Below are 21961 nucleotides of genomic sequence, written 5' to 3'. Positions count from 1 at the left end.
TCCTAAGAGGGCGCTAATGGGAGGGCGCAAATCAACTAGCGCCTGGGCGCGGCGCCGCTAACGCCTCCTGCGAAATTCAACGGGAGGTTAGCAGCGACACTAACCATTAACGCCGCACCTCACTCGCGCCACGGCTGTAACATTGGGTGGCGCCTCCCGACTTATTGGCAGAGGCTCTGTCCACCAGGGTCAGGGGGGCCTACCTGCGGCCAGGGCGGTGCTAGTTAAAGGGGAGTTGGCGGGCGGCCATTTTTGTTGCTGGCCGCCTGCCAGCACCTGCCCCCGTTGTTGTGTATGTAATATGTGTGCTACTTTGAACCTATGGACAGGACTGCACTACTTGTTGGGCGTAGTGATACGCAGTACCACTCCTGGCCATGGGGTATAAATAGTACTGTGGGTACTGATCCCCCTCAGTTCCCGCCTGTGGGCATGAAGTAAAGACCTATGTGCAGTCCCTACCTCCAACCAGTAAAGGCCTGTTTGAGTTATACGTTTAAGTCTTTGTGTTAATTGTTCAATACAATACACATACTTAACACTGGCGACGAGTCAGGCTCTTACCCTGCGGCAGTTATTCCAGGCGGCTTCGTCCAAAGACAGGACGTTGAAGAGAGGTTTCAATCCTCAACACCCCACTCAAAACTGAAGGGCAGCAGAAATCCTGACAGCTTCCAGCGACTGGAAGAGACAGGCATTAGGACCCTGAAGCCTCCATCAGCTTGTGAACCGGAGTAAAGACAGGACTGGGGAAGAGAGAGAGGTAGGGCGATAGCGATCGGCAGATAAGGGCCGGGCCGCTTTGAAGTGAGGGGCGCAGCCGGGCCAGCGATCGGGACCAAAGATAAGAGCCGCACTCGGACTGAAAGGCGCGGCGGCTGCAGAAGCTCAAGGTGCGAGAGTCGCGGTGCACAGCGCGGGCTATCGATCGCGGCGAAGATAAGGGCCGCACTCGAGGGCTGAAGGGAGACGGCGTCGGGGGACGGGTGAAGACCGCCAAGCGCGGGAAAACCGCCATTTTGTGGGCGGAGGACGACGGCAAGAGCGGGAAGCCGCCATCTTTGATAACAAGTAAAGAAAATAAAATCTGAGAAATTGCAAATCTACAATGCCTAAACACGGGAATATTAGCACCTTTGATAGTGACCTCGAAGATTGGGCCATATATGTTGAAAGAGTAAAAAATTATTGTAAGGCCAATAAAATTCGTGACCAAGATAAAGCTCTAACATTATTAAATTTAATGGGTGCGAAGACGTATGGGCAATTGAAACACCTGTTATCACCAGATGAACCGGCGGATAAGACGTTCGATGAGATTGTTACTGTCCTGAAAGATCATCTAAACCCCACGCCGCTGATGCTAGCGGAACGATTTAAATTTTACGACAGAAGGCAGCTACAGCATGAAAGCAATGCTGAATATTTGCTGGAATTGCGTAAATTAGCGAAATATTGCCAGTTTGGAACGGGATTGACAGATGCACTACGAGACAAATTTGTGTGTGGTTTATTTAAACAGGATACACAAAAGCGACTGCTCGAGGAGAATGAGCTGACGCTTGAGAAGGCGGTCACTATGGCAGCAGCACACGAAGCCGCAGCGAGAGGCACGGCAGTAATGCAGCTACGGTCACCGGAGCTCAGTGCACACAAATTGGGTGTGAGTTCTGGCAAATGTTATCGTTGTGGAAAAACAACGCATGATCAGAACCAGTGTTGGTTTAAAAACCAAGAATGTAGAACTTGTGGTAGGCTTGGACATATAGCTAGAGTATGCAGGTCAGGGAAGAAGACCAGCAACAAGAAGTCACCGCAAGGAAAATACGCAAAGGTACACAAGGTGACCGAACAGGAGTCCGATTCAGACGCTAGCAGTAATGAACTGGCTAGCTTAAGCTGTAATGAACTGGCTAGCTTAAGAGTACTCAACGCTGGTAAGGGTGCAGACCTCCAGACAATTTGGGTCACTCTTCAGATAGAAGGAGTCCAAGTAAAACTGGAATTGGACACTGGATCGGCATTGACGGTCATAAATAAGAAAGATTACGGAAAGTTATTCCAACATATTCCCCTACAGGATACGGGGATTATATTGAAAACATACACGGGGCAAAGAGTGTACCCCATCGGGAAAATAGAGGTTGCAGTGGCCCACAAGGGCGAAGACAGTCAAATAATGGACTTATATGTGATATCTGAAGGAGGTCCTCCACTACTAGGACGGGAGTGGATTAGGAAAATGAATATGGACTGGCATTTCCTACAAACAATAACGAGTGAGAACTCGGTGAAGATAGTCGGCCCAGACTCTGGAACGGATGATGGTAAGCCCAACTCAGGTGCAAAAGACAAAGTTTCAGCACAGAATTCCACTGAGCAACAACAACATAGTTTAACTGTGGATTCTGAGTCTGGCAAGTCTACTGATGTGCCCATTTCTGAGGGACACCGGGCTCGAACTCAACTCCATTTCAAACTACAACAGCAATTAGAACAAATGCTTCGCCGTTTTGAGCAAGAGTTGAATGCAACGAAAGAGTTCTTTGATATAGAGTTGGAGAATCTGGAAAGACAACAGAAGCAGCTGATGGAGAAAATGGAGCAGGAGCACACAAAACGTCTGATGTCAGAGGAGTTAACGGTCAGCCAACTCCTGCATATGCTGAAGGACAGGACTCTGAAATGGGAAAAACTTGAACACGAACTTCAATATTCAAACGAAAGGGGTTCGGAGCTCTCAAAGGTTATTGGAAGAGCTGAGGTGGCAACACAGACTGAGATGACTGCAACAGAGCAGCCCTTGGATGCCAAAAGTACGCTGACTCACGTCAACGTAGAACAACAGACCGCTGAAACAGCTGCTCCGGTAGAGGGATTGCATAGTCCGATCAATCAATCTCCAAAGGAAGTTGAAGTATTAAAATCACAAATGAGGTCACTAGTAAACGACTTGCTGAAAGCCCAGAAAAAGCTGGATGCAGAGGTACACATGAAGAAGTCTCTTCAGGAAAGATGTCTGGATTTGGAACAAGAGCTGGCTAACGTCCAGCTAGGTATGGAGGAAATAGACGACCCTCTCACTGGTCTAGCTCAGGACGACACCGAATATTACGATGTCCTGTCCTGCCCAGCTTGTAACTTCGACTCCCAAAGTGCAGAAATCATGGAGGAGCACCAAAAGTCTACGGAACATCGGGAGAAGCTGGCTCTACGACGGAAACAGGAGGAAGAGAAGGAGGAACTGCGCATGCAGCTGGCAGCTGTGGCAGCTGACAATGGAGCCCAGAGAGTCTCCAAGAAGCAGAAAAGGAAAAGTAAAAACAGAAGATGACCCATCTGAACCATTATCACCTCTACCAGATCACACACGTGGTCCCTCCGAACGGAGCCAATTCAGTTCGGAAGTTCAAACTGTTAAATCCATGGAAGGACTATTGAATGAGTCACTCTAGCAACGTGAACCGACTACACCACAGAGATTGAATCTGTGAACTGTTTTCCGCAGAGACTGAATCTGTGATCTGTTTTTGACATGAAGTTATCTATGTATCTATGTTATTCTGTTATGTAAACCTGAAGTTATATATGTATATATGTTATTACGTTATGTTAAATGGGGAGATGACTGTAAAGCTAGGAAGGGAGGAATGTTGTGTATGTAATATGTGTGCTACTTTGAACCTATGGACAGGACTGCACTACTTGTTGGGCGTAGTGATACGCAGTACCACTCCTGGCCATAGGGGTATAAATAGTACTGTGGGTACTGATCCCCCTCAGTTCCCGCCTGTGGGCATGAAGTAAAGACCTATGTGCAGTCCCTACCTCCAACCAGCAAAGGCCTGTTTGAGTTATACGTTTAAGTCTTTGTGTTAATTGTTCAATACAATACACATACTTAACACCCGTGAAGTCCCCCCGGCTGCTCTCGGTCAGCCCGGCACTCCTCTTGAGTGCCGGGCTCATTTGCTGGCACTCCCAATCCCTGGTGGCCCAGCTGGGCGCCGGGACGCGCTGCGCCAGGCCCCTCCCCTTTAATAAGGGGAGGAAGGCCTGCAGTACCGCGGCGCGACATTGGCTCGCAGCACCCCAAGAGGGACGTGGGGTGCTTCCAGTAGCGCCCCTCCGCCCTCTCGGGGGGTCTACCTGGGAAAATCGGCCGCGGGGGTGCTAACTTTTTCGGGGCGCTAAAATTGGGGCGCTATCCAATTTTTACCCCTATGTCTTTACTTTTACTCATTTCTTCAAGTTTCTCATTCTGTCTAGACCCTTGGTTCCCCATTATTTGCGGAATGTTTTTGTGTCTTCTACCGTGAAGACAGATACTTAGGCCGTGATTTTGCCTACCAAGGTGGGTCCGATGCGGCCGGGGTCGGTGGTGGGGTGCGACACCGCTGCTGGCTCCAGCCCACTCTGTAGCGTGATCTTACGTTGATTGGGTTTGTTAAGTCCACCCAGCACGTTTACCAGCCAATTAAAGGAAGCGGGTCTGATGACATCACTTGATGACGTGTCATCAGCTGGTTGCCTTAAAGGGACCATGCGCAAATTGATTTTGACAGTTGTGCTGTCAGTGTTCTGCAGCATTGAGGTGCTGAAAACACTGACGAGCACTGCACAGAGGTGCCGGCTGCACCCAGGCTCTCCCGTGACTCCCTCCATATGCTTATGGAGGGAGTCAGAGTACACAGGGAGGTCGACTTCCCTTCCCATGGGCAGAAGAGACCCCCCCAGGAGATCAACACATTGCACAGGAGGACACAAGCAGGGATGTCGTTAGGAGGACCAGGCTGCAGTGGTGCAAACTTTTCAATGATCTCAGTAGATCATGAAACGTTACTGCAAAGCCGCACTCAACCTCATCCTGCTGTGCCACTCAACACATCCCATCACTCTGCCTTCCCTACCCTACTCCTGCACATCCTTACACCAACTTACCTTGCACCTCCACCCATCCCTCTCTATCTACATTATCACTTCCCCATCTCACTAGCCACCCCTCACACTCAGCCTGATCCTAGTGCAATCATACCAACTATCATGAGGGTAGGCACTTGGGTGTTTTAGCCAATGTTCATGTGAAGTTTCTGTTAATGTGCTGTCAAACATTGACATCTTTATTTTCAACACTTTGTGTTCTTGGACATATTCGTGTACACCTTTGGAAGTGGCTTAGTGAGTTGCAGTGAATGATGAGACATAATGGTACCCCCTGCAATGGCGATGAGTGTGAAAGGAATGGCTTACATAGAAACATAGAAGATAGGAGCAGGAGTAGGCAATTCGGCCCCTCAAGCCTGCTCCGCCATTTAATGAGATCATAGCTGATCATCCAAATTCAGTACCCTGTCCCTGCTTTCTCCCCATATCCCTTGATCCCTTTAGCCTTAAGAAATATATCTAAATCCTTCTTGAATATATTTAATGAATTGGCCTCAACTGCCTTCTGTGAAAGTGGGTACCTCCAATAGTGCAGCACTCCCTCAATACTGCACTAAAGTGTCAGTCTATATTATGTGCTCAAGTCTCTGGAATGGGCCTTGAGCACACGACTTTCTGACTCAGGGGCTAGAGTTCTCACATTGAGCCAAGGCTGACAGCTTTTTTAACTATCGTGCAGCCAGTTGGCGGAGCATGTGTGACTGTCCGATAGTGCCAGTTGGTGGCCCGGCCCAATTCAAGAACTGGGCCTGATTAACATATATGCGGCAAGCTGCACACCCCAAACTGGCGCCCAATGCTCCCGGCTGGCACAGTATTGGGTGAGATGGAAGCCTACTCGGCAGGGGAAAAGATAGGTCCAGCGGGGGCGGGGTGGGGTGCAAACGCAGGAGGAAGGGCACGGCATGGCAGATTATTCTTGTGGAGCTCAGAGGAGCACGGCTGCCCTTCTGGCCCCACAAAATAATTTTAATATTTACCTTTTCGACTTCTTCTGCCGTACTGCCAGGTTTTACTGAGCGTAACGTCAATGGAACACGCTCCATCCAGCAGGTCATTAAAATGTCATTGGGGTCCTAATTACATCATAGGACCTCGATTTGCATAGTTTAATGAGGTACCCACTCGATACAGGTGAGCATCTCGGCTGCCCAGTGGATGGTTCCAGGAAAAATGGTGGCAGAGCGGGAATAGGGCGATAAGTCTACCACCTGTATTTTAACTCGGCCACCACTCTGTTTCCAGTCGGCGGAGGGTGTTGAAATATCCCTACCCCCGTGAGAAACAACTGCAGGAGTGTTTGGGACCCTGGTCAAAAGTGTGGAGAATGGTGAATGGACTTGTTACAATTGCATGGGAAAGTGCTGGGGAAGGGCAGTATAAAGTTGTAGTGGTGACCACAAGTCAGGCATTCACCTATCTGAGTAACAACATCAACTTTCATTGGGAAAAAGAGCCTCCATCAGCACTTTGATGGCCAAAGTGAAGCATGCAAGTGGGTGGCAGGAAGCCACTCTTGGGCACTCTGATCTGTCAGCAATCCCACTGTAGGTCTTCATCTTCTACTGAACACATCAGCTTGGAGGATTCACACTGGGTAACCCATTGATGCCAACAATGGGGGGGACAAAAAAATTATTAAGAACAACTGGCAAAGCAGCTTATGACAACCTAAGTGCCAGCAGGAACAAAAAAATGAACAAAAACGACCCAGAAATGGCCCAAAGACACATGGGGTGAGAAATTCATATACTTACCGCCACCTGTTAGCGCCACTGATTCTTGAAAAAATGGCGGCGGTGGCCGCTCTTGCGCCAGCTGGAGGCGGTCCCTGTGGTGTCTGCCATATTTGTGGGCCCATTACTGGCAGCGCCCTGTTAAAAAAAAATGGCGGCATGGTGACGTCACCGACTTAACGTCACCTATGCGAACCTCAACACTGGCGCTCACTTCAGCGCTGAGTCCTAAGCATGCCAGGTTAACTTGCTGACAGAGGCGATATCTGCAGCTGTTAAAGGGACACACACACCAATCAGGTAAATTTGAATGGAAGGATTTGGCCTTGGATTTTTTGGATATTATTGAAGTGGTGGCTTGCTGCAATATGTGTGAATGCTTTTTTAAGTGTTTTGGGAGTACTGCTGGACACTTGCAAGTGGTCGGATGGTAAGTGAACGCCTTTGAGAAAACAGAACATCCTGCAAATACTCAGCAGGTCAAGCTACATCCGTGGAGTTAACGTCTCAGGTCGACATGCTGCCGGACCAAGTGAGTATTTGCAGCATCCTATGCTGTAATTTCGCATTTACAGCATCCACTTGCAGAGGGAAGAGGAAGACGCAGAAGAGGAAGACGCAGAAGAGGAAGACGCAGAAGAGGAGGAAGCCCAAGAGGAGGAATTAAATGGAAGGATGCATCCCAGACAGCCCCTTTGTGGATGGGATATCCGGGATGGAATCATCTGCCGGCGGTCCCACTGGCTGGGCAGGCTGCCTCTTCTTATTGATCCACTGGCTGGGCAGGCTGCATTTCTTGGGTGTGTGAAATGAGGAAGACACAAGGGTGGAGTTGTGCTGACAGGAGGGTGGTAAACATAGAGGTGCATGCCAGAAGGGGGATAACGTACGAGGATACCCGCATCTTGTATCCTTGCAGCCCCACCACTGGCCAAGGACTCAACCATGCCCCTGCCAAGAATGGCCTGTACCGTCTCCTCCAAGGGGATGAGGTGATGCTAGGAATGGTAGATGTGCCTCGTCATTGGTGCAGATTGGTGGTAGGTGAGTGATTGGGGGTCCTGCATTGAGCAGTGTGTGAGGCTAGTGATGCAGTTGGTAGGTGACAGCTTTTGAAGATGCATTCACTGACCTTGACCAGTGGTCTGAGGTCATGAAGCCACTTTGGGCACTGGAGCAGGTGGTGGGGCAACACTGCTGGCAGTGATGGCCTTGGTAATGTGCTCCCACATTGTTCTTGCTGGAGGGCCTCCTGGCCCCTGTAGGTAGAGGGCCAGTCTTGCAGTGTTGACCCCCTGCACAAAGCTGGAGTGCTGCCTGCGAGACCCTGGGTGCCCCTACCCTGGCTTGCTGAGCCATTTGTGTTATTGCTGAAGCAGTTTTCCCATTTGTTCAACTTAGGAAGGTAATTCAGCTTTAAAAGCTGAATAATCACATTTGGAACTTCTTTTAAATATTGAATATTTGTAAAAAGACAGAAAGGACTGAAAAATGTACTGAATCAGTGCATTTTATTTTGTCTTGCTTCAATGTGCATGGCCCCTTTAAATTTCAGAGCTCCTCACTGCCCACAATGCATTGCGAGCTTCACAGCCTCGCACACAGACGTTAGGGGAAGCAGCAATGCTGCACCAGGACTACAAATTGGTCCTGGATCCCTTGTGCAACGTCACCAGGATGGCATTGCACCTAAGCTTAGCACCTACCTCCATGCCCCCCACCCCCACACGAATTTAGGCCTGTTAGCGCTGCAGCCATTTCAGGCGGCCATTAACGACAGTTGCGGTGACACCAGCTGCTTTGCTGGTGATCACCAATTTTTCCCCCTTGACCTTTTCATGAATTTCCTCCTCAGTTGTCTATCCCAAGCAGCCCTGGTTTCCAGAATATGGGTTTGACTTAGTGTTCTGGAGACAGGGAAATCTCATGATGGACATCCCCTGCCCCCACCCACTTTTGAATACACTAATGAAGCTCCCATCTGCTTTGGCTGGGAGCTTCCACTATCCATTGCAGACTCGACTGGGAAATCTGAAGAATGGGCGGAAATCAGCTTGAATGTGTTTGGGCAATGTCTGTCTAGTGAACCTGAGTTGATAGCACAAAAGTGTCCCTAATTTGATATTGATTAACAAGATTAGTATGGGAAATGAAAATTCCATGCTGGTGTAGTCACACATTGCTCTTCTGAAACTGGGATTAATGTACATTATTAGAGCAGCATGAAGAGTGCTTTACATCTGTCTTGAGTTGGGAGTAGCTGACACTGGGTGAAAAAGGTGATTAAGCATTCCATCCTTCAACTTGATGAGCAAAAAAATGTCCAATGTAATTTAATATCTTATGTATGTATTCCTTTTAAGATTTTTGAGGCACAGAGTTTAAAATAACACCAATAGGTAAGAAAAAATTGTCCCAAAAGATAGATTTTTGTTGAGAAAAAGTAATTAAATCTTTGTTCCAGATTGATCACTGGAGATTATGGGACGGATTTCAATTTAGGAGGGAGCGCTGGAGGGTTCTGATTCAGAGCTGGACCCGAGACAAGAAAGACTTACTGATGAAGGCAGTGATGACATTTGCTGAAGCCTGTATTGCTCATGAGGCTGATGTGATACTGGCAAATGACAGACGGAAGCAGCAGGAAATCTGTGCTGAATTAAACCACAAGGTGAGCAGACACATTGATTTATGCAGACATCACAATCTGGCTGCAGACCAAACTGGAATTTTTCTCTATATTTATTTTACATACATACTTAAGATAATTTGATTCTCCCTGCCTGCCTGCCTCCCCATTCATCATTCATTTCACAGTGGCTGAGCTAGTGATGTTTAATGGTATGTGAATATTTACAGATTTTTATCTTCAGTGCCAAGATGACTTTCTGACAATAAATAAATCAAGGTGAAGTTGTCTAAAGGTATTTTATGTTTTCAATTTTTACTAAAGTTGAGTCCTTACTCCTTTACAACCTGATATGGCAAGAAATATTGTTCTTAGATCAGAGCTACATTTGGATTCCTACACATTGCTTGTACTGTAATTCATTGGCAGTATCATTTAAAGGAACAAACTGAAGATCATTTTTCAAAGAAATAGTAAGAATAAACAACAGAAATTTTACTTCAGGATTGCAATTTAGAATTTAGCATCAGATGAGCCAAATTTCATTTAAAGCAAGCTTTTTTTTAACCAGTAAGTTCAGTGCTTGAGAAAAACCTGTTTCGATGCCAACTAGAATATAATGCCAAATTAATGCCTTCAAACTACGTGAGGATGAGGGATTAACATAGTGGGTAATCTGTTTTATAGGGTACGATTTTAGAATTTTTTAACAATTCTTTAGAAAACTATGCACCTCACAGTGTTTCAAATACATGCAATTAAGATCAATTCTTGAGTCTGGAGACTGGGATTTTCTGCCACTGCCACTAGGTTGGTGCAACCTTGGTGCATCCCCCCAGCAGCAGTTTTAGTTATTGTGCACAATGCTAAGTTGAATTGAAACATTGAGACAAACGGCAGGAAGTAAAGTTGGAGATATATAGAAGAGATATACCTGCACTACTACATCACATCCTATTGGCTGGACCAGGAAGAGCATCAGTGAAATCTGTAGAGGCAACACTGAACATTCAGTCTTCCTGGCTGCATGGGATTAAAATAGGTAAAAAAAAATCAAAAGTACAGCAGTCTACATTAGCCTAAAATGTTCATACTAATTGCTTATTATTTCCCCTCTTGAAAATGCTGACATATGCTTGGGCACAGTTGGACAGGCACTAAACACCCACCAGTATCTTGCCCAAGTCGCCATTCTTTGTGCGAACCTACACAGTAATTGTTGGCAGACAATTCAATTACAAGGCAGCACAATAAGCCTTGTTCAGTCCTCAGCTAAAGTGCACACGTGCACTTTCAGCAAGGGTCACAGGATGACAATTAGAGTGGCAACTTTTTTTTAACATGGAATTTAACTTTTAAACAATGTAAAATAAAGTACCTTCTGTGGGTAACCTACTACTTTGTGATGTGTCAGAAACTTTGCTGTAATTAATCCATTTATATAGCTAGCTTTCTATAGTACATTAAAATCTTGGATACAGTGCCCACTTCCTGTACACTTTAACATTACTTCCTACAACATGATTTTCAGTCGTGCTTTATTTGTCAATATCTCAGCATTTGTGTTATACCTGTCAATGTTAATTTATGGCAACAATTGACATCTTCTATATTTTTCAATAATAAGACTTTCCCAACACTAGGTGGTACTATTGTGCATCTCAGTTATGTTTTGCATGCCTGCCATTTTGTTTTTCTAACCTGATTTTGCCAACTCTCCTTTACCTGATTTTTGAGTTTAACCTGCTCCTCAGCCGAATACTCAGGACAGCCAAGCTTACCAGCTCAACCCACTTGCAATGGTACTGCAGCATTACCACTTTGGGAGAGTTTATAATGGAAATATATAAATAAAGACTAAATGTATTACTTTAAAATAGGGACTGCATTTTGTCTGCATCCTGATGTTACTGCCTCTGATGATTTCAGGTTACTGGAAATGAAGAATCCAGACATGTCAGGTGACAAATTCATTCCCTTAATTTCTCAGTCTCCTCGTAATAAGGAGTTTTGTACTTTTTGTTTCAGTTAAGGAGTTGTACGCTTATCTGCCTGTGGACCTGTGGCCTTGATGGCCTATTATTCTCTGGTTCTTGTGAGAATGCCTTGTTCTTATGAGAATCCACAGTTTTTAGTCCTTTAGTATCTGTTAGATCCGTGTATCTTGATGTTGTGTGTCCTTCAATAACTAGACACGAGACTGCAGGGAACAATCAACAGGTGTTTACTGGATGAGGGTTACTCTAAAACTAAACGTACAGATCCCTACTCAGGGTTTATATACAGGTGTGGTCACTGCCGGTACTACAGTATACAGGAGCTGTAAAAAGTAGTTCTCCCCTTAAAGGTACATACACTACAATTCCTCCCCTTTTAGATTAACAGTACCATAACATTCATTTAACAATTAACACTTTTAACATGCACATTAACTGAAAATAGTCCATTTATAAATTCAGTCTTTGGGGCGGCTTCCTGATCCTTTCTGGATAGCGCCTTTCCTGAGTGTCTTGCTCTTGGTGCAGAGGCCCCCTGTTGTCAGTTGGTTCATCAGCTTCCGATGCTACTGTTTCTGGGGTAGATGCTACCTGTATGTCGGGTTCATCACCAGGTACGCGAGACATGGGGTTGACTCGTTCCTGTGACTCTAGGATCTGGTCGACATGGCGTCTCACAATGTTCTCCCCAACATCCACTGTGTACATTAGTGGCCCCTGCCATGTGCATATCGTTCCTGGTTGCTATTTCTCTGTTCGGTAGTCGCGGGCCAAGACTGGTTGCCCTACATTGAAGCTCCTTGTCGGCTTCTCATTGATGTGCTGGAATTGCTTATTCTCAACATCTCTACGTACATTTGGTCTGAGCAAATCCAGACGAGATCTCAACCTTCAGTTAAAGAACATCATGGCCGGGGCCTGGTTGGTGACTGCATGTGTTGCATTTCTGTAGGCTAACAGGAAATTGTCCACCTTATGCTGCAGTGGAATGTCGTCATCGCACATGGCCCTTACTGCTTTCTTAAAGGTTTGTACGAACCTCTCAGCCAATCCATTTGTGGCTGGATGATACGGGGCGGATGTGTAATGCCTTACCCCATTCCTTTTCATGAATCTTCGAAACTCTTCGGACACAAACTGTGGTCCGTTATCAGAGCAAATCTGCTCTGGCAAGCCGTTCCTGGCAAATATGGTCCGTAGGACTGCAATAGTTTTCTCCGTGGTGGTGGACGACATTTTGATCACCTCAGGCCATTTCGAGTGCGCATCCACGGCTATTAAAACATTGAGTCCATGAATGGACCAGCAAAATCAATATGCACCCGTTGCCATGGAGATGAGGGCCACTCCCATGGGTGTAGAGGGGCATGTGGTGGTGCATTTTGGATCTTCTGGCATCCTGAGCAGCTCTTTGTCAGGTCCTCGATTTGCTGATCGATCCCCGGCCACCACACATAAGCCCTAGCAAGGCTTTTCATTTTCACCCCTCCCAGATGGCCTTCGTGAAGCTCATTTAGCACTCTCTCCCTTAACTTGGGTGGAATTACCACTCGGGATCCACACATCAAGGTCCCCTGGCATACTGACAGCTGTTCTCTTCTGGATGAGAATGCTGGCAACAGTGAGTCGCCATGTGTTGGCCATCCCTTCACCGTCAAGTCATATACCCGAGACAGTGTCGGGTCATTTCGGGTCTCCTTCTCTATATTAGCGTTAGTTACTGGCAAGCGTTCAATTATAGTCGAATAAAATATTTCGACATGGTCCACTGCTGGTGCTTCCTCCACAGTAGGCAGTGGCAGGCATGATAGCCCATCAGCGTTTCCATGCTGTTTCGTGCCCTTATACTCGATTTCATATTGGTTCGCCCCTAGAAAAAGGGACCATCTTTGTAGCCGTTGCGCAGTCATCACCGGAACGCCCTTCTTTGGATTAAAGATGGAGCCAAGTGGTTGGTGGTCAGTCAGCAAGGTGAACTTCTGCCCGTGCAGATAGTGGTTGAACTTTTTCACTCCCACACTAGGCTGAGGGCCTCCCTGTCAATCTGGGCGTAGTTACGCTTGGCTGAGGTTAGTGACCGAGACGCAAAGGCTACCGGCCTCTCCGAGCCGTCCGGGAACTTGTGCGACAGCACCGCTCCAATGCCATAGGGTGATGCATCACACGCCAACCGAATTGGTAGTGCTGGGTTGAAATGAGCCAACAGCTCTTTTGATGCGATCAATTCTTTGCACTTCTGGAAAGCTCGTTTACATTCGTCATTCCACTTCCATGGTACCCCCGTTTGCAGTAGGGTGTTCAGTGGGTGTAGTACTGTAGACAAATTCGTCAAGAACTTATGGTAGTAGTTCACCAACCCGAGGAACGACCTCAGTTGTGACACATTTTCCGGTGCTGGAGCCTTGACTACTGCCTCAATCTTTTCAGGGGACTTATGTAACCCCTCTTCATCAATAACGTGGCCACAATACCAGATCTGCTTCTGGAAAAACTCACATTTGTGGCGATTTGCTCGGAGCCCATATTCCTTCAATCTAGTGAGCACCTGCTCCAGGTTGGCAAGGTGATCACTGTCATTTTCGCCCGTGACCAGGATGTCGTCCAAATAACACTGGGTCCCTGGAATCCCTTGCAGGACTTGATCCATTGCCCTTTGCCAAATAGCCGGAGCTGATGCTACCCCGAACACCAGCCGGTTGTATTGGTAGAGACCTTTATGAGTGTTGATCGTGAGGTACTGTTTTGAGGCTTCTTCTACCTCCATTTGCAGGTACGCCTGGGCCAGATCAATCTTAGTGAAGCGTTTCCCTCCAGATAGCGAGGCGAAAATATCTTCAATCCGCGGAAGCGGATATTGTACCGTGTGAAGGACTGGGTTCACTGTCACCTTAAAGTCCCCACAGATGCAAACCTTCTTTGGTTCCCCAGGCGTATTACTCAACGACCTCTTCATTACAGGAACGATGGGTGTAGCCCACTCGCTCCAGTCCACTTTGGACAGTACTCCTGAATGTTCCATACCTTCCAGCTCTGCTTCGACGGCTGGGCGGATCGCATAAGGCACCGGTCTGGCCGTAAAAAAACTTTGGGCTTGCATTTTCCTCTATTTTGATCATCGCTGTTATGCCTTTTAGTGTTCCGAGTCCCTCCTGGAACACTTCTTGTGCGTCAGTTAGCATTTTTGACAGTCGTCCAGGTGTGACGTCGTCATCCTTTTTGGCATCTACAGTCAGTGCTTGTATAGAATGCCAATCTAGCTGTATCTTCCGGATCCATTCATGTCGTAGTAGTGGTGGTCCTCCATCTGGCAATACATATAGGTCAATTTTTGGTGTTTCCTTGCCGTTATATATAACGTTCACCCTTATTTTTCCTTTGGGGTAGACTTTTTGCCCCGTGTACGTCTTCAAGACAATCTCTGTATCTCTCAAGGGTATATGTGAGAATAGCCGCTTGTAGTCCCTTCAGTTTATGACTGTTAGGGCTGATCCTGTGTCCAATTCCATTTTCACTTGGACTCCGGCTATCTTGAGCGTGACCCAGATAGTTTGGTGATCCTCCGTTTTGATCACCTTATGTAGTTTCAGACAACCCAGCTCCTTGCTTCCGGAGTCTGTATCACTTTTCTGTTCGTCTGAACTACTCTCTGTCACCTTATGTACCTTCTTGTACTTCTCCTGTGGAGATTTCTTGCTGCTGGTTTTCTTTCCCGACCTGCAGACTCTTGCTATGTGTCCTACTTTTCCACACTGTCTGCACACTTTGTCCTTGAACCAGCAATCATTATGGTCGTGTGTTGTTCTGCCGCAGCGATAGCACTTCACTGTTCCATATGACATTTCATTTGTGCCATATTCTTGCGGTCTCCGTTGTATCTCTGCAGCGCCCCGTGCGGCTGCTTCGTGTGATACTGCCATGCTGAAAGCCTTGTCCAGCGTAAGATCCTTTTCTGATAGAAGCCGTTTCTGGGTTCCTTCACTTTGAAGCCCACACACAAACTTGTCCCTTAAAGTATCTGCTAGTCCCGTTCCAAACTGGCAGTGTTTCGATAGCTTGCGCAGTTCCGTTAAATACTCAGCATTACTTTCATCTTTATGCTGGTTCCTTTTGTGAAACTTAAATCTTTCTGCTACCAGCAGCGGTGTGGGGTTTAAGTGGTCCTGTAGGATTGACACTATGTTTCCAAAATCCTTTTCCACTGGCTTCTCTGGGGTTACTAGGTTTCGCAGTAAGCCATACGTTTTTGCACCCACTGAATTCAACAATACCAGCGCTTTCCTCTCATCTGGCACTTAATTCGCCTTGCAGTACACTTCTATGCGTTCGACATATGTCGTCCAATCTTCGACTTCATTGTCGAACGCTGTGATACTGCCACTCTTCGGCATCCCTGGGTGTGGTTAGACTGGCTCAAAATGGCGTTTTCCCGCGCTCTCCCTTCTCCGCTGCGGCTCAAAATGGCGTTTTCCCGCGCTCTCCCTTCTCCGCTGCGGCTCAAAATGGCGTTTTCCCGCGCTCTCCCTTCTTCTCCGCTGCGGCTCAAAATGGCGTCTCCCGCGCTTTCCTTTCTTCCCCGCTGACGCTGCTCGGCCCTTGAACACTGGCTGCGCTCTGCGCGTTTTCCTTTCTTCCCCGCTGACGCTGCTCGTCCCTTGAATACCGGCTGCATTCTGCGCGTTTTCCTGTGCGCCTCTCTCTCTCGTTGACGCTGCTCGCCCCTTGAACACCGGCTGCGCTCTGCGCGTTTTCCTTCGCGCCTCTCTCTCTCGTTGACGCTGCTCAGTCCTGAACACCGGTTGCGCCCTGTGCGCTCTACCCTCTCTCTTCTCCCGTCGACGCCGCTCGGTCCTGAACACCGGCTGCGCCCTGTGTGCTCTACCCTCTCTCTTCCGTCGACGCTGCTCGGCCTTTTTCTGTGCCGTCGGTCGGCTCTAGCCGCCGCTGTCCAGGAAGGGTCTGCGCCGTACCTATTGCCAGCCCGATTCGCTGGACCACCGTGACTGGAGAACCAAGCCCAGCTCTCAACAGCCTCCCCTGTGATGCTCAAGTCTCCGCTGGATGGTCGACGCCCGTGCTTCTAGACTCGGCCTTCTTCTTTCACTTTTCTCCAGGAGCGAATCCCTGGGAGGTGATGCAGAGTTGCAGGTAGGTTTGAATCTTCTCGTCGCCAATGTTAGATCCATGTATCTTGATGTTGTGTGTCCTTCAATAACTAGACACGAGACTGCAGGGAACAATCAACAGGTGTTTACTGGATGAGGGTTACTCTAAAACTAACTGTACAGATCCCTACTCAGGGTTTATATACAGGTGTGGTCACTGCCAGTACTACAGTATACAGGAGCTGTAAAAAGTAGTTCTCCCCTTAAAGGTACAAACAGAAATAGACAGATTCCTAGAAGTAAAGGGAATTAAGGGTTACGGGGAGCGGGCAGGAATTTGGACATGAGTCCAGGTTCGGATCGGACATGGCCCTTTGGGTAGCGGAGCGGGCCCAGGGGCCGTGTAGCCTGATCCTGCTGCTATTTCGTGTGTCTAATTCTGTTAGATTCAGGAGATGATTCTGTGATAGTAGATTGGCGGTTAGGATCAGATCAGCCATGATCTTATTGAATGGCGGAGCAGGCTCGAGGGGCTGATTGGCCTACTCCTGCTCCTATTTCTTATGTTCTTATGTACTACAGTATCCACAGTTCAATCTTGCTCCTGACTACATTTTGAGGACACATTTAAGGCAATTTTTAGGGCATTGTGCCTAGAATAGAAATAAATGTAGATTTTAAGTAGCTCTCATAGATCACAAGGAGACAAGAAGGAGGGAGCTATATATGTAACAGTTGTTATAAACAGATTAGCATTTAGATTCCTGATTGTTGCTTTTCCCTTCAAAGACATAGGCCGAAATTTTCCCCTAAAAAAACGGGTGGGTTTGGAGCGTGGGGACAGTTAAATTGTTAAAAATGGGATTCCCGAACTGATTCCCGCCTCCAATCCGACCACTTCCGATTTTGCTGGAGACGGGGGGTTGCGGGGGGCGGGTGGGGGGGCAGCCAACCTGCTCCCGGGGGGGGCGTTACCTCAATTTAAATGCTGTAATAAGGCTGGAAACCTCTTTCTCCCCTTCCATTTTGAATTTAACTGCCTGTGGATGGGTTTCACACAATTGGTGAAACCCGGCAGTTAAACCGAAGCGGGGACTGCTGCATCCAGGAGGTAAGTGGCTTAATACCTATCTCCTGGATCCAGAGTCCCTGCCTAACCTACCCCCCCGCGATCGGATACCCCCTCACAAGGCCTCCGATCACCCCCCCAGGCCACCGATCCCCACCAAGAGGCCTCCACCCCCCACCCCACCAATGATGCTGAGGCCAGCCACAATCCTCCGGTGGCCGGCCCCGATGCTCTCTCTCCACCCCTACCCCCCACCCCCTGCCGATCCTCCATCCCACCGATCCCCGGCCAACCTCGACCCCTGCGATCCCCGATGCAGACCCCCCGATACCGAATGCCGATCCCCGATCCCTCTCCCACAATACCCGATGCCGACCCCCTTCCCGCGATCCCCGATGGCCCATGCCGACCACCCCCCCGCATCTGCAGGCCTATCCGCCCACAGCCAGCCAGCCTCTCAATTGACTGGCTGCGGGCGGGAATCCGAGGCCTCACATGCAAATCCATTAAAGTCGGCAGGACCTGCGAGAAACCCAGCCTCATGGATTTCCTGCCCGCCTCAGAGGCCCCTCGCCCCCAACCTGCCTCCCTAGAGAAAATTCAGGCCATAGATGTTAACATATTTACTTATAAGTATGTAATATATATATATGAATGCAGTATTATATATTTGCTTGTCCATTCTTTATTTAATAAATTTGCTTCGTAGTTTAAAACTAGAATGTGTTCTAATGTGATGTTGTAATGCTTATGGAGGAGTGGGGATAGATCTTGTAGAGTTCCAAGAATAATTCCAGTAGCTTACAAATAATTGGCAGACCAGGTTTTCTGCTTAGTTGTCCGAAGTGTGTTGTCTAGCATTTTACCTTGATAGTAAAGCTAGTGAAGACATTCTTGAAGGCACAGTTAGTTGGGACTCAACTATGAGAGCAATCTAAGATATAAGAGCCAAAACAAAATCTAGAGTCAAGAAGATAAGGTAGGGTAGTATAGTAGTTATGTTACTGGACCAGTAATCCACAGGCTTCTTCAGGTAGGCTATCTCAGACCTTTGCAACCTCCTGCAACAGGACTTGCTGCCTGCTGGACCAGGGGTGTATGCTTTACCAGTGGCTCTCAAAGTCACCCCAGCCCTTAACTTCTTTGCCTCTGGCACTTTTCATTCTGCTACAGTTAACATCAGCTGCATCTCCCAGTCTGGACCACACAACTGCATAAAGCAGGTCACCAATGGCCTGTTTACCAGGGCTGAGCAGTACATCACCTTCCCCATTGACTTAAGGAGTCAACAGGTCAGGGATTTGCAGCAGTGGTTTGCCTAGTGCCAGAAAACTATGGGTGTAATGTTTGCTTTGGGTGCTGACAGAAAACTGGTGGTTACAGATCGACTGCCCGTTATACCCACCGCCTGATCTTTTCCATTAACTTCAATGGAAAGGAAAATCCATTGTATGGAACGTACAACGGGCAGCCGATCCACAACTGCCAGTTTTCCGCCTGTGCTCAAATTAAATATTACCCCTCTGTCTCTTTGTGTTCGTCTTTCTGTTCAGCTTTCTCACACACACACAAAATACAGGAGATTACAGATGTTATTGATAGGAATACATATAACTAATTAGCTCATTAGAGATTGGAAAAATTATTTGCTACTCTTAGGAATAAATGATAATGATGTGCCCCCATTCCTGCCCAGTTGAGATCAGCTAAGAGCACAGTCCATGGATTGAAAACCAGGACATTCCTGGGCTGTATGGTTCGGTACTACACTACAGAGTGCATTTACCCACTGAAGCATCAGGAGACCTATGAAGGTACACTCATTTTGGAAATCACAAAACCTATAATCATATGATTTTGAAACACGAAGAATTGAAATTTCTGAAATCATACATGAACTGGGGATTTACCTGTGATGTGGTGATTTCAGGTTTACTGGGCTCTGGATTTAAAAAAATGTTTTTATTAAATGAAATAATGAAATTCATAGGTTTGTTTAGCTGTTCAATGCTGTTGCATAGGGTGCATATTATGAATGTCTATTAGTGTTGGTTTTGCTTTATAATGTCATTAACAGAACTGTACTTATCTCTAGGTTCAGCAAATGCGTGCACATCAAGAGGAAATGGCTAGACTGGAGGCTGCTATTGCTGCCCAGAAAAGAGAAAGCGAAATAGAGCAACAAAGAAAAGAAAGAGAAAAGGAAATGTGCCGAAGAGCCATGGATAAAGAAAAAGTAAGGAGATCTGTATATTGCAAATAGTTGACTTTGGCAGTCTACCCCCTTCCTCCCATTCTTGTAATTAATTGCAGTAAAAAAAAAATTTTAAGCTGTTTTAAATGTGATTCTTCACATAGCTCTTGGTGTAGCACCTCCAAAGTGACTCAAACAATTACAGCATTTATTAGCCACTAACATCTAACACAATTATACTTTTAAGAGTTGCAGTGACTGAAGCATGACTTTCAATTAATACCATATTAGCAGCTTGTTGAGCATAATGACATCACATAATCTGCTAACCCGGACTGGTAAATGTAAAATAATGGAACTAGTAATTTAGTGTTAGGAACTTTTATTGGAACTTTATTTTACAGGCATATCAATTGCAACAGTGTAACCCTAGCTATGCCTGCCTTTTCGTGGGATATGTGGAACACTTTGTTCCAGTCCTACTCGGGTCCCCTCCCTCACCTCTTTTTCCGGTACATTGATGACTGTATCAGTGCCGTTTCCTGCTCTCGCCCTGAACTAGACAATTTCATTCACTTTGCCTCCAATTTCCACCCTTCCCTCACCTGATGGTCTACATCCTAGGGTCTTGAGAGAAGTGGCGGTAGGGATTGTGGATGCATTGGTGATTATTTTCCAGAACTCCCTGGACTCAGGAAAGGTCCCGGCAGATTGGAAAACTGCTAATGTAACACCCTTATTTAAGAAGGGAAGTAGACAAAAAGCTGGAAACTATAGACCAGTTAGCCTAACATCTGTGGTTGGCAAAATGTTGGAGTCCATTATTAAGGAAACAGTAACAGAGCATTTGGATAAACATAATTTAATAGGACAGAGTCAGCATGGTTTTATGAAGGGGAAGTCATGTTTGACAAATTTGCTTGAATTCTTTGCGGATGTAACATACAGGGTGGATAAAGGGGAACCAGTGGATGTAGTGTATTTGGACTTCCAAAAGGCATTTGACAAGGTTCCACACAAAAGATTACTGATCAAGATAAGAAATCACGGGATTGGGTGTAATATACTGGCATGGGTGGAAGATTGGCTATCTAACAGAAAACAAAGAGTTGGGATAAATGGTTCATTCTCGGGCTGGCAATCAGTAACTAGTGGTGTTCCGCAGGGGTCAGTGCTGGGACCCCAACTCTTTACAATCTATATTAACGATTTGGAGGAAGGGACCGAGTGCAACATATCCAAGTTTGCCGACAATACAAAGATGGGAGGGAAAGCAATGATTGAGGAGGACATAAAAAACCTGCAAAAGGACATAGACAGGCTAAGTGAGTGGGCAGAGATTTGGCAGATGCAATATAATATTGGAAAGTGTGAGGTTATGCACTTTGGCAGAAAAAATCAAAGAGCAAGTTATTATCTAAATGGAGAGAAACTGCAAAGTGCTACAGTACAAAGGGATCTGGGGGTCCTGGTGCATGAAACACAAAAAGTTATTATGCAGGTGCAGCAGGTGATCAGGAAGGCCAATGGAATCTTGGCTTTTATTGCAAGGGGGATGGAGTATAAAAACAGGGACATCTTGCTGTAGTTATACAGGGTATTGATGAGGCCACACCTGGAATACTGCGTGCAGTTTTGGTTTCCATATTTAAGAAAAGATATACTTGCTCTCGAGGCGGTTCAGAGAAGGTTCACTCGGTTGATTCCGGAGATGAGGGGGTTGACGTATGAGGAAAGGTTGAGTAGGTTGGGACTCTACTCATTGGAGTTCAGAAGAATGAGAGGCGATCTTATCGAAACATATAAGATTGTGAGGGGGCTTGATCGGGTGGATGCGGGGAGGATGTTTCCACTGATGGGTGAGACTAGAACTAGGGGGCATAATCTAAGAATAAGGGGCAGCCCTTTCAAAACTGAGATGAGGAGAAACTTCTTCACTCAGAGGGTAGTAAATCTATGGAATTTGCTACCCCAGAGAGCTGTGGAAGCTGCAACATTAAATAAATTTAAAATGGAGATAGACAGTTTCCTAGCAGATAAGGGAATTAGGGGTTACGGGGAGAGGGCAGGGAAGTGGACGTGAGTCTGGATTCGGATCAGCCATGATCCTATTGAATGGCGGAGCAGGCCTGAGGGGCCGTATGGCCTACTCCTGCTCCTATCTTATGTTCTTCACATGGTCCATCTCCGACTCTTCCCTTCCCTTCCTCGACTTCTCCGTCTCCATCTCTGGGGATAGGTTATTGACCAACATTCACTACAAGCCCACTGACTCCCACAGCTACCTGGA

The 21961-nt window shown here is 46.9% G+C and overlaps 1 protein-coding gene across 3 annotated transcripts in view; it reads left to right on the top strand.

Moving 5' to 3' along the window:
- LOC147120432 (coiled-coil domain-containing protein 148-like) overlaps positions 1–21961 on the top strand; it is a 152181-nt gene that overhangs the window by 97439 nt on the left and 32781 nt on the right. For all 3 annotated transcript variants that reach the window (XM_085986338.1, XM_085986339.1, XM_085986340.1), the window contains 2 exons: positions 9145–9351; positions 19573–19713. In XM_085986338.1, the coding sequence (XP_085842464.1) occupies positions 9145–9351; positions 19573–19713 (348 nt within the window). The remainder of the gene's footprint in view (positions 1–9144; positions 9352–19572; positions 19714–21961) is intronic.

The sequence above is a fragment of the Somniosus microcephalus genome, chromosome 4 (assembly GCF_052327205.1).
Source record: "Somniosus microcephalus isolate GS21.2 chromosome 4, FLI_Smic_1.0, whole genome shotgun sequence".
NCBI classification, from domain to species: domain Eukaryota; kingdom Metazoa; phylum Chordata; class Chondrichthyes; order Squaliformes; family Somniosidae; genus Somniosus; species Somniosus microcephalus.
The sequence above is the reverse complement of the archived record's forward strand: the minus strand, read 5'-3'. Positions and strand labels throughout refer to the sequence as shown.